The sequence below is a fragment of the Nannospalax galili genome, unplaced genomic scaffold (genome assembly GCF_000622305.1).
Source record: "Nannospalax galili isolate Female #2095 unplaced genomic scaffold, S.galili_v1.0 scaffold278, whole genome shotgun sequence".
Taxonomy (NCBI): domain Eukaryota; kingdom Metazoa; phylum Chordata; class Mammalia; order Rodentia; family Spalacidae; genus Nannospalax; species Nannospalax galili.
This window is the reverse complement of record NW_008347536.1, coordinates 563108-577070: the sequence shown is the minus strand read 5'-3', so window position 1 is coordinate 577070 and position 13963 is coordinate 563108. Positions and strand designations below refer to the sequence as shown.

The following is a 13963-nucleotide window of genomic DNA, read 5'->3' as shown; positions in this document are numbered from 1 at the left end:
TATTTCTTTCTCCCTAGATCAAAATCTTAAAATAGTAAGATTTGGCCACTCTTAGGAGGAGATTAAATAGCTCTAGTGCTGAAGATCCAGAGAGCCAGGCTTTCTAATGTGTAGGCAAGTAGGCTTATTTTCTTGGTCTTGCTGAGAACAGATGGAACAAAATGGCTAGATTTGGTCTCAGGTGAAAATGTGCCACACTTCAGCTCTTTGCTACAGAGAAATGCATGAGAATCAGAGCAATGAGCATCCTGTGTCTCTACTGTTTGAATCTTCTGTGTCGCCACACTGCGTCAAATGTGACCAAAACAACCTTCTGGAATCTAGTCAAAGTATAATTCTTCTGTCCTTAGAAGAGTATTGGATGGGTCTCTTCCTCTCAGGACAACTGTTTTAGAGTAAAATTCTGCTGTAATGTACAAGGAATGTTTTAGTGGATTTATTAAAAAACAATGATTTATTAAAAATCAATGAATGAAAAGCAAAGCACCTTCCCAGAAAACAAGAGATAACTTAGGGAAAAGAAGACACCAGAGCCCAGACAGAACATACAAATGCCAGGTGGAATTCAGAGGCTATGGCAGAGAGCACCAAGTGATGTCACAAAAATAGAGCAGGTGTTAAGCAGATGGCTCCCTTTCACCAGGTGCCTTCACATTGAACTTTCAGGTACATATTTCTTAGCTAATGCTTCCAACAACACTGTAGGTTGAGATCAGAATTTATAGGTTAGAACAGAAATAGAGATTTTTTTAATGATGCCCAAGACCATAGTGCTTCAAAAGGGCACAGAAATTGTGCTGCTAAATTCAGCTTTTAATATGTCATGAGTTACCTAGACATAGCATAGATACTGTATTAGACAATGAAACATTCTTGAATATCGCTTTCTTATTTTGCTCAAATTTCTTGGGTTCAACATATACCAATTAAAGAAAAATATGTGTGATCTTTTACATGAAAACATCCATTGCAACAAGTTTTCAGACAGTCTATGTATATACCAAAGTTATAAGATTTTGTCTATTGAAAATAATAGACTGTGATTCCCATGTATGTTCTGTTTCTCTATACAATGTAATTCTTAACTAAATTCTTTTTTTTAGAACTATTGTTTTTGAATTTTCCCTGACATTTTAGAATACTTAGCACTAAGAAAGTGCTAGAAGAAACAAGATATGAAAGAAATATTCTTTAATATTTTTGAAATTTTATTTTATTTTATATTTTTTGAGTGTTTTGCCAGCATGTATATAAGTGCACCCATGTCATGCAATGCCAGTGGAGGTCAGAAGATAGTGTCAGATCCCCTACAGAGTTACAGACAGTTGGTAGCCACCGTTTGGGTGCTGAGAATCAAACTTATGTCTTCTGCAAGAGCAGCCACTGAGCAATTCAGCCACTCAGCAACCACTGAGTCATCTCTCCAGTTCCTAAAGTAATATTCTTAACAATGATATAATTTCCTGAATTATATTAAATGTTAAAGATTACATAATATGGTAGAGTGAACTAAATGTATCTTATCCATATAAGAAAGCCGTAATCACCAAATATGGAAAGTATTAAGTTTGGGTAAAGTCATAGGGTGGAGTCTCTAACAAGAGAATTAGTGGTTTTAGAAGAGATGTGGTGTCCTATTCTCCCTCTTTCTGTCTTATGGCAAATGAGAACTCACCGAGAAGGAGTCACTCTACAAGCCATGAAACAGAAATGAGCTCCCAGCCTCACTGTATCTTGGAGATCCACTATTCATTACCGTGAGAGAAAGTTCTCCCTTAAGTCATCTGTTCATGGCATTTTGTTACCACAGTTCAAACAGAGTAGGAATCTGCGCTAAGTGCTCTTAAAGTGACATGTTTTCATGAGATCCTTATCAGGTTGGCATTTAATATTGTCCCAAATTTACAGCTGAAGCATCTGAGAAAAGACTTTAATTAATTTGTCCAGTGTCACAAAGCAATTGGTTTGAAGAGCTAGAGAATAAATCTAGCTTGTCAAATGCCAAAGCTTGTCAAAAACCACTTTACTATAATATTTTCAATATGTATAAATTTTAAGTTCTATAAATCACCACTCATGAACAAGTCAATTCAATCATATTTGTTACATTTATTAATATGTGAGTTTACCTCATATTGCTTAGTAGATTTCTTTTTTTAGTTCTAATGGACCCAATTCTTTTTGCAGTTGTAACCGAAGATACACATTAGGGAGAGTTTTCATTGACCTTTAGCTTTGGGTTCTAGTCTCTTACTCACTGTTAGTAAGTTTGCACCAGACATTATTTCCACTTCATTCTACTAAAGCAATTGTCAGACTATCTGAAAACATCCACCTGGGAAACTTCAAACTTGAAATATATTATCAAAATTTATTTTATTCGTGAAGAATTATTCCAATGAGCTAATTTCCCTATTTATTAAAATGTTGTCAATGACATAAATTTGGAACCGTGAAATGACCTTTGGCTGCTCCTCCCTTTCCTTCAACCCTGTAGGTGTCCAAGTTTACTCCACTCTTTCATTTAACAGAATCTGTTGTGACATTTTGAAATTTCCAATAGCTTAAATATAATAAAAATTTAATTCTTTCTCATATCTAATGCTAAGCTTTTCTCCATTCAACAAACTATGAATAATACTGTCTGATTAACCTTTTAAAATGTGGTTGCTGATTGTATCATTTTCTTCCTCTACAATATTCAATAAATAGCCATTATACATAAGAAAATTCCTTGAATCACATACTAGCATGCCCAGTCCTTGGAGGCTTTCTGGGAAATAGTACATAGGCTAGGAATAGTATATAAAACACTATTTTCATTCACAACCTATTGCTCTAAGGCTCATGTGCTCTGCTGAATCTGTTTACCTTCAATCACCAGAACTGATCTTGTGTTTTCTCAACTCCATGCTTTGGCTTGCTTCATTTTCTGAGGTTAGAATAAACATGTTGTCTTCAGCTTTTCTTCTCAGTCCAATCAAACTCGGTACTCATTAAGCATTGATTTTCCCAGGCACAAGTTTTCTCTTCCTTCTCAGATAGATGTCTGTAGTCCTTTAGCCTTGTGTGTATGTATGGTCCCATGTGTGCACATGTGTATATGTGCAGTCACATATGTGTACATCTGTGCAGAGGCCAGAAGTGACTATCAAATGTCTTCCTCACTTGGTTTTCACTTTATTTTTTGAGACAGGGCCTCTCACCAAACCTGGAGCTCATTTCTTAGACTAACCTGGTTGGCTAACTAGCCCCAGGACTTCTGTCTCTGCTTGCCCAGCAATGGGGATTACAGGTGGCTCTCCTCCAGGTCTTGCTTATTTTTAATTATTATTTTTATTTTATGTGTATGAGTGTATTGCCTACATGTGTGTAAGTGCTCCCGTGCCATGCATTGCCCTTCAAGATCAGAAGAGAGCATTGGATCCCCTTGGAACTGGAGTTACAGATGGTTGTTAGCCTCCATGTAGGTGCTCAGAATTGAATCCGGATCCTCTGCAAGAGCAGCCAGTGCTATTAACCACTGAGCCATCTTTCCAGCCCCAGATCTTGCTTTTCATTTGGGTGCTGGAGATCAAATGTTTGTGTTTATTTGGTGAGCATTTACTGGTGAACCATATCCCCAGTCCCAACATTTCAATCACTCTCTAATTTTCATGAGTAACTTTGTTTTTAAGGTGTGCCCAGATGAATTCTAAAATATTAGAGGGAAGAGAATAAACATGAACTAAATAGCCTGTGCATTCTGTTTCATAACTCTTAAAATAGTTGAAGATCTTGCTTAATGAATTTTTGAAAAAGGTATAGTTTGAGAAAGGAAAAAATGATAGAAATTTAATAAACACTCTGAATTTCTATCAATAATTCACTCACTGGAAATAAATCATGTGCAATTTAGGGCATATTTGGTATCTATTCTATAATCATGAAACCTTTAGCTAATATGTAAAATATTTTGGAAGTAACAGCTGAAATATCATGGATATATTCCAAAAGGAAGTGAAAGTGTCACTGGGGAGTCACCATGGTAACAGATGGATCCTCTCATTCTAGTAGTCACTTTGCTTGTTGACTGGCATTTACACATCCTGAAAAAAGCCTAGGAATTGCTGCCCACTGGGTAAATTAGGGAGGTAGAGAATCAGGGTCATTAACAGCTGCTATGACAACCCTCAAATATCCAGTAGCTTAACACAATGAAAGTGTCTCTCTGCTCACCTAAGGGTCTGAGGCTGACTGTGAAGCTTTCCTGAATCTTCCAAAAGACTAAAGGAACCACACTTCCTCTGACACATGACTTTGGCTCTTGTGAATCCTTATTTTCAGTCATATGGATGTAGGAGGGAGTGTGAGCCTAGAATCTCTTGTGAGTTTTTAGGTAACAGATCTATAAATGGCACATATCACTTCACACCATATTCTGTTGCCCAATACTACTCAGGTAGTATGAGATAGGATTAGCAAATGATGCTTTCTTATGGGCTCAGAAAAAGGGAATGAATTTGTGGAATAAATTAGGCTTATTTTGGCCTTCCACAGCTCTAATACCTGACGGATTTTGATATTTAGATCTGAGGGCTGTTCTAATGGATGCAGTAGCACTAAAAAGACATTTTCAGTACATTTAAGAATAGTAACAAAAATTCTTCTAATGCAAGATTCCTTCAAGTAATGACTGGATCATTTTTAACATCCCTTGAAAACAGAAATCTGCGTTAGTATCTATCAGCTTTGCATTGCTATCCAAACTCCAATATGTCAACAATACAGCAAAATCATCCATGCTGCTTCCATTTTGTCTGTTTCTTTCCTTGTCTCCCCTTACTTCAGTCAATCTAATTCTTCATGTCTTTGAGCGTAATAGGTAAGTTTCGAATCCCTCATTGAAATGTGGGGCGGCTTGTGGATTAGAATACCATGTGACCGACCACGGTTAAATCCAAATCCTTTTCATAGCGACTCCTTCATTCCAGCTCTCTTCCTTTTCTCTCACACTCTGCTTTTTGTCCTCTGAGCTTCACTCACAACCACACTGTCTCTTTTTCCACTTGTCCTTGGTACTCTGGCATGCACCAATTCCTCCTAAATACAGAATTCCGTGACTTTTGCAATTTGAGCTACTCATTTGAGAAAATGTTTCGCAACCTGACCAATTCTGAGGTAGAATGATACCCAGGCAAAGTGACCTCAGAACAGAAAGTAAAACAGAATGCAAACAAAAAATACAGAAACAAAACGAAAATATGTGCCTTCTTTTGCTCCAATTTTCTTTTTTTATATTTTATTTATTATTTTTATTTTATGTGTATGAGTGTATTGCCTGCATGTATGTAAGTGTTCCCATGTCATGCAATGCTGCGGAGCTCAGAAGAGGGCTTCAGATTCCCCTGGAACTGGAGTTAAGGATGGTTTGTGGCCGCCATGTGGGTGCTGGGGATCGAACCCAGGTCCACTGCAAGAGCAGTCAGTTCTCTTGACTGCTGAGCCATCTCTCCAGCCCTTTCTCCAATTTTCTAATGGCTTCTTGTTCTTTGGAGTAAAAGCCAGATTCAATGTAACACTCTCCAGGCTCTATAAGAATTCAACTTCTGTTACCCCATTTCCACCATTTCTTACTATTTTTTTTCACATCTCACACTATTTCTTACATTGGCCTCTCAACTGCTGCAATAATGCGATGGCCACTGCACCTCTTCAAGCTTTATTCATGTGGTCTCTTACTTCTGGATCCTGTTCCCTTGTGGACACGAACAATATTCCCTCATCTCCTTCTGACTTTATGAAAATCTACTTTTCCATGTAGACATCACTGACCACTCTAGGAAATTTCATTATAAATCCCATTTTCCTGTTTTATTCTTCTAGTAATGATAATATATATTTTACCTATTTGCTTTATCTTGCTCTATCTTCCCCTAACAAAAATGCATGTTCTACAATGTAACTGTATTTATCTATTTTGTTTAGTGCTATACAGCTCCAGCATCTAGAAAAAAACTTAGGTAAATTGTAGGTACTTAATATCTATCTATCTATCTATCTCTATCTATCTATCTATCTATCTATCTATCTATCTATCATCTATCTATCATCTATTTATCTATCTATCATCATCATCTATCATCTATCTATATATCTATACATATCCTGGTAGAGATGTCTTTTCTTGTTTCAATGGTGCATCTTTTGTTCTTGATAGAATTTAGGGACTTCGATGTCAAGTACCAGATCATTTATTTCCCTCAGATTCTACCTTTCCATTGTCCAGTGTTGCAAAGGCTTAATTATAATTTATTGCTGCAAATTGTCTTTGAAAATCAAACTTTTTATCCTTATGTTCTCAGTGACCCTGTCTTTGATAGAAGGTTGTCTTGTCACTTTTGTGCCACATCACTGTTGTAGGAGACAGCAGTGCCTTTATTTAGTAACCATCTGGCCTGAATGCCAGTTCTCTACACGTTTTAAAGGTTGTAACACTGGCAATTACTAAGAAGTTAAAACAGCAGGGCAATCATGAAAGCTGTGGAAACTGCCTTCCTATATAGCTGCCACAGTGATGTGGATAAACACATTTATAGCAGTGAGCACCAGTAAAAGCATTACAGTTAAATATGGCTTTCTCTATTGACATCATCTATAAGACAGGTGTGCTTTACTGAACCACCTACATTAACATCAGGACAAAATCCATGGAAAGGAGCTTTTTCAGTGTCATAGTCTGGCTGTGAGCTTCTTTTATATGTTGAATTTCTTTGTAGCTTTTCTGGGTCTAAATCCGTTGTTTTATACAATGCAATGGTTGCATCCAGAAACTGCTTCAATAACATTTCAGCACTCTAGAGCTGATTTCAACACCCCTTGGGTTCAAATCCCAGCCTTAGAGACTTCTTTTGGTCAGGAGGGGTGGGGAAGGTTAGAGGGAGGTGCCATTTGTAAATCAATGGCTTTCCTTTGGGAATTCTTTGAAAATTTTGATGATGGTTCTCTATTAAGGAAAATTGCATGTAGCAAACACTTGGATAGATAATTATACTCACTTCCTAAACTCTGGTTTTCAAATGAGAACTGTATTAGACTTTCTCAAAATTTTCATATCTGGGGCCATAGAGAGGAATCTCTTACCTAATGTTAGGTGTAGCACTTCTTGTTTTTATTTGGTCCTTAAAATTCCATTCTTATGTTTTAGCAGCTCTCTCTCCCCCCTCCCTTTCTCATAATTACTACTTCTCAAAAGTCTATTTTTATCCTCATGTTTTCCGTTTGAGAAGTGTCTGAACAATGGCTACAATGCTAATGGAAAATTGAAAGGTAAAATAGATGGAATGTACTAAATTTTGGATAAATGAAAAATAATGAATATCCTCTATATAATCCACCTAAAATCCTAGTGAGTGATGTTTTAAGAAAGAATGTGAATGCTAGCTGGAAATTCACAGTAAAAATGTAAATATTTCCAGATACTAGACACTTTCTTTTTATACAGAAAATTCTTTAAATGTAAAAATATATATAATCAATTACTCTTCATGCTTTTGTTATCTTTGACTCATATAACAGCACTAAACCACTACTATTTCAGTAATTCTTAAAGTGAACTTAAAATTTTAATTTTATGAGTAAGGGTATTTTGCCTACATATATTTAAGTCTACCCCTGATGTGTAATGCCCACAGATGCCAGAAAGGGCCCTGGAACTGGAGTTATCAGCAATTATTAACTGTCATTGTGTTCTGGGATCCGAACCAGGGTCCTCTGGAAGAGCAACCTGTGCTGTTAACCACTGAGCAATCTCTCCAGTTCCAAAATAAACTTTTAGTTTACTAACTACACAGCTTGTGTATACTCACCAGAATAATCAAGTTCTTGGATGATGCTAGATCACGTAGATGTTTAAAATAAACCAGAGACCTGAAAATTTATTAAATCAGTTGCCTGGATGCAGCAATGTATTGCATAATATATTGATTTAGACCTAGAAAACCTATAAAGGAACTCAACCTGCAACTATACAGTGACTAATAGATCTTAGTCTTCACACTGGGAATACTTGCCTAGGTTCTGTTATTGTTGTAACACTATCAGTTCCGAACAGAAATAAAGTAATGATTACTTAATATTTATCAAATATTTGTCGTAGATACACAGCATCATCCTAGATATTTGGAAAACAGAGGTGTGACTTCCCTTTGAAAAATTTGTGATTCAATATAGAAAGATGACTATAAAATGTTTACACGGTGATAAAAGCATAAAGATTCTTTGTATATGTTGATGTAATATAATAGGAAGATATTCTGATGACTGAAGCTGCTTTTCTATGGATGCTGCTGCTGCTATTGTTTTCTCTGTAGTAAATGGCTTTCTTTTTGGTAAAGTAACTGTATCAGTAGTTTTGGGTTCAAAAAGTGAGCCTTCCCTTCCCAAGCATACCACAAACACAAATCACTTAGCAGCTTATATACAAAATTGGTGGATGTTTAGTTTGGTGTGAGAAATGTTCAGAAAGGAAATAAAATTAATAAAGAGAAGACATCAAGCCACACAGTGGCAAAAAGCTGGTGGGGAAGCTTGGATGTATGTGAAGCATTGTAGGGATGCAAGACTAGAAGAAATCACATTTGGCTACAACAGGGCTAGAGGTGAGCACGCCGGTATTCAACTATGGAAAGAAACAAATGACAAAGGGAGTGAAATAGGAAGGAAACAGTTTCAATGAGAAGAGGCTGAATGAAGAGTGGAGGCGTGCTCACTGGAACCCTCACCCAGTGTAGCCGCCAGTGAACATGCATGCAGTCATCTCTGTCCACAGGCTTAGAACAGGAACACAATCGAGGTCTATGCTTCTCAAATCTCCAGAGAGCAAGAGTGTGCACCTGTCTAAAACTGGGCAGAAATGTGAAGAATATAAAATTAGTGACAAAAATGAAAATCATGGCCCATAGGTGGAAATACTACCTATTTTCACGTTTTTCATGAAAATAAAACCTAACTACAGAGGAAATAAATAGGCATTTGCCAATTTAGATGAGGGTTAGAAAGAAATTGAATAGCAGGGAGGCAAACATGCGGGTAGCTTATGCTACAGTGGTGTATGGATTTCACTGAGCAGTGTAATGCTCTATGCTTAAGCTTCCCTTTTCTCCCTCACTACATAAGTAGAAACTGACATAAGGTTGCCAAGTGCTTGTTTTATCAAATAATGCTAAAGAAATCATGAATAATAATAATTATTATTACTATCTTCATCATTGCTAGAAAAGAATGAATTGAAAACAAAACATTGGGCAAGCATCATCTTGGGGAGTGAATACTTGATGAGCTCACTGTTTTTCTCATTTTGATGCAGCAATGTAGTAACCTATCTGTGGACTGGAATTGATTCTTGGGGTGGGATTTTGAACTCTCCCATACCATGGATGAAGGCAGTTATACCAGAAACTGAGACATTTAAATCCTTTACAAATGCATATCCTGTTTCTTATTACACAACGGGTTTGAACCTCTTATGAATTCTCGAACCTCATGAACTTTAACAAACCTTTGAAGAAAATGACATCTGTTATCAATGCTCTACTTGGTTATTAAAATCAAGACTCTCTCTGGATGTGCGATAAGTAACACTAACCAAATCTTTTCTTTAAACCTTACTACAGGCACTAAAGAAATGGCTCAGCGATTAAGAGCACTGGCTGCTCTTGCAGAGGACCCGGGTTTGGTTCCCAGCATCCACATGGTGGCTAACAGTCATCCATAACTTCAGTTCCAGGGGATCCAACACCCTCTTCTGACTTCCGTGGCTCTGCATAAGATGGGAACACTTAAATACATGCATACAATGCACTCCTACACATAAAATAAAATAAAAATAACATGTAAAATGAATAAAATATTAAACTTTATTACAAATACATTTACAACAGGGAATTGCAATTTTTCTCAACATGTGTATTTCTTTTCTAACATACTAAACTTCTGATAACAAGAATTTAGTATTCTATATATCAACACCCTTATAGTTAATACAATAATTTGATACATTCTTGAGCACTAGTATGTGTTTAATGACTGAATGAATAGCTCTGGTTGGGTTATGTTGACTAAAACATCATAACTAGACATAGAAAACTCCTGCTGTAATCTCTAGTTTAGTTATGGAAGCAGGAAGTAGATCTGCCCTTAGACACTCACTCCTTCCTTCTTCAGACATAGGTGTTGCTATAGTATTAACTGCTCAAGATGACAGAAATTTGCTGAACTGTGTCCTTGTCTTTAGAGATGTCAATATTAGTTCCATTCCATGTGATCCTTTTAGCACAGTGCCTTACAGAAATGTGTTCAATTTCTTGAATGATATAAATAGCAGTAATTTAATATTTTAATTCTCAAAAGAGTAAACACTTGTTAGATATGTTTTTCTTAGTGAGAATAAAACCTATTTGTCACCCTTAAGTGGCAATATTCACTCTATTTATATGAGTCCTTCTTGTTAACAAATGACAGCCACTATTCCCATGACACTTTTCATACAAATTGGAGCCTTAGCCTTATACACTTTAAATGAAAGAATAAATTGCCTTACTATTGCAAGTCTTGTTGTACTTGCTGTTCTCCTGAGCAAACCCTTCTAGCCGGCACTGAAAACGATGCTGCCAAAATTCTTGAAACCAAGGATTTCGGAGGTTTGTTTCTGGCCGGAGTTTCAGATAATAATCATCAAACCACTTGACATCAGGAGATTGGAGCTTGATTGTGATTCCACCAACAGCTTCTCTCTGATACCCATCTGTCACATCGTACCTGTCAGCCCAGCCATCACTAAGGAAAGAAACGAACAGAAAAATTCATTTTAGAGCAGAGATATTCTGGGTCAATGAATCCTTTTGGTCTTAGACAATAGTCACAAAATAGCTACTTCAGAACTGAAGACTGTGCTACACCAGAGGTCATTGCTATACATCAGCTTCTTCAAATTAAAATGAAATAAAATGATAGGAAATATGAGTTTTAGTACCAAAAGGCACTTGAACTGTGGAAAACAATCTTGCATTTTAGCTGGTTTGCTGGTTATAAAATATATATGTATGCAAATTTCATAATTTTACAAGTCATATCTTTTACTGGATATTTAATAGCTAGATAAAATTTACTTTCAATATATTCTTTCCATTTACTTTATATTTATCCTTGAAAGAATCATCAGATAACAATGTAAAATATTTTCAAAATATGCATAGCATTAAATACATTGTTATTGATGTTTACATTACAGAAGAAATTATAGATGTTAAAAATCTTTCTGATTATAATTATTCTATTAAATATAGATTTTTCAGAGCCTCAAACTGAAATATTTATAGCCCACAATCCATATACTTGTCCTATTCCATGACATTTCTTAAATGTGTTAAAAATGTAAAATCATATATTAGCATGCTCCAAGAAATTCTTAAAGATAATGTATCAATGTCTTAGAGGGAGCACATACCTCAAACCTACTATCATTTCGTGCTCTGATCACTCAAAGTAGTAATTTAGGCATTTTAATATAAAAGAAGCTGAAATCAAGAAGTTCATATTCTAATAGCATAAGAAAACATAACTGAATTAGGAAAAATATTCTGCTTATTTAAAAAATATTGGAAACACAGCATTGGAAATAAAGCACAAGAAAAAGTGTTTAAGTTAAACTTGGATACATCCAATGATTTGTCTATTCTCTCTTTTATAGGAGCATGCGGCTTGTGCGGGGTGTTTATTGGAGCCAGTGATGTTGTCCATCTCTTGAAGTTATGTGATTTCTCTTTAATGGAATACATCAAGAGAAACTGTCAATTTTAAAAAGCATCACCAAAGAAGGAATATGGAGGGAGGTGAGAGAAAGAACAAAGTGAAGCTTGCAGAATGCAAAGCAGGAAGATGTTTGAACTATAAACAGAAGTTTGAATTACAGAGGTTGTCCAGGATGACTCCATGACTTGAGATGTTTCCCAAGGCATCAGAGAGAGGGAAAAGAAAAAAATGAGGAAAGTAAGCAGGTTTTTTTTTTTCTTCTAAAGCTCTTTTTTTAAATGATCATTCTTTATTATTTTATTTTTATTTATTTATTTATTTTTTTGTTTTTTTGAGACAGAGTCTGCCATAGCCCCAGCTGTCCTGGAACTCACTATGTAGACCAGCCTAGCCTTGAACTCACAGAGATCCACCTGCCTCTGCCTCCCAAGTGCTGGGACTACAGGCATGTGCCACCATGCCCAGCAATTCTTTATTTTTTAAATTTTTTATTGAAGTTTTGTAATTTCATCCAACAATTCCTCTCTTTTATTTTGTTTTTATTTTTATTTATTTATTTTATCATACATGCATATAAGGTGTTTTGGTCAAATCCATGCCCACTCCCTCCCCTCCAACTCTTTCCATTTCCCCCCATCATTTTTTTCTGATAACTTCATGTACTCTTTCTTCTTCTTTGATTGATTTTCTTTCTTTCTTTCTTTCTTTCTTTCTTTCTTTTTTTTTTTGGTGAGTCTTTTGGCTACTCTAACATTTCCCCTTCTGAAGCGGTAACCCTAGAATCTTTTAAGGATTATATAAAAGCTCCCAAATATTTTTGACATTTTGGTCTTTGGAATGCAGTTGCTAAGAGGCCTAAAGACATTGTGAGTTTTAGCCAAGAAACTGGATACTTTTCTTTGGGGTCTTTTTACCCTAACTGCCTAGCCAATTCTTCCCTCCTATTCTTATCACACCATCCTCTCAAGCGGTTATCCAAATTGTCAATAGGGAATCGGGATGCAGACTGCTCTGGCTTCTTCCATGCTGAACAGGGACATGGGGTGAGGCAATTGGCATACCCCTTCAGCTGGTCGACCTAACGGACTCCCAAATTGCATAACTCTTATCACTAGGGGGAAAAGAAAGTCCTTGAATCGTGATTAGGAGATGTGAAGTAAGAGTAAAGGCAAGAGTTATTAGCATTGCAAGTTCTAGACAGGGAACTAGAAAAAAGTCAGAACATGGCAATTTTCAAATGTTCATATGAAATTGGTCTTTCTTGAGAAGGGCTTCCAAAAGCATCCCTCTATTGGGTTCCTCCTCATTTTTCTTTTGTCTTCCAAGGCTGGACTCTAGAGAGATGGATTCAGGATTTGCTTTCAGGTATTTTGATAGCTGTTGGAGTGGTTAGAATCAGTGTTAGTTCCCTCTCAAAGGCTTCCAGATAGGGAAAGAAAACAAATTTATCCATCATTTTAGAACAATAGTTTGTTGTTTCCCTTAGCTACAGGTAGGCATTACAGTAGTAGAGACCAAGATTTGAAGTCTTACATTTGAGCAGCGCTTTCTGGTTAGGAACAAAATCATCAATGAGAAATAATTGTCTAAATAACTTTTTATATAGACTTCAGCCTAATGTCTGGGGAGTGTAATCCCTTGAATTCTTAAAGAAATATACTAATGACTTTACTCTTTGATTATACTTTCCTTTTGGGTGTTTAAGACCATACAGTTGGCCCAAATAAATCAATTTATTTTTACACTTAAGGTCATTTGAGGATGTTTTCCTCAGGGGTCACATGGGCTTGGGAGGAGCTCCTGGCTCCTTTCTTTTCCCCTTTCCATCTATGTGAAGATAAGTCAAAGGTCCTGCTCAACCACGTCTGGCTTCACTTGGAAGCATGAATGAAATGTTTCCTCTGAGTTAACCCTCCTCTTTGTAGACTGGATGCTGGTTCAAGTCCATCCCGTGGGGTCTAAATATCCTCCCTGAACAAGAGGACAGGTGACTCACCACAGTTACAGGACGTTTTGAGAGATGCTCCATAGTCCCCTGGAACTTAGTTGACCTTGGAGGGCAAGGGGAAAAAATTGTCCTTCAAGTTCTTCTGACCACATTATTATAGGCCTCAAACTATGGCTGTTAAACATCTAATAAGGTTAGTTCCACCAGTCTGGTACTTTTAATTAT

General features: G+C 36.4%; 1 protein-coding gene across 4 annotated transcripts in view; it reads right to left on the bottom strand.

The window, feature by feature from the left end:
• The window catches only part of Grm5 (glutamate metabotropic receptor 5), a 553026-nt gene that overhangs the window by 130138 nt on the left and 408925 nt on the right, over positions 1 to 13963 (bottom strand). For all 4 annotated transcript variants that reach the window (XM_008844122.2, XM_008844124.2, XM_008844125.2 and 1 more), the window contains exon 4: positions 10580 to 10815. In XM_008844122.2, coding sequence (XP_008842344.1) covers positions 10580 to 10815 — 236 coding nt within the window. The remainder of the gene's footprint in view (positions 1 to 10579; positions 10816 to 13963) is intronic.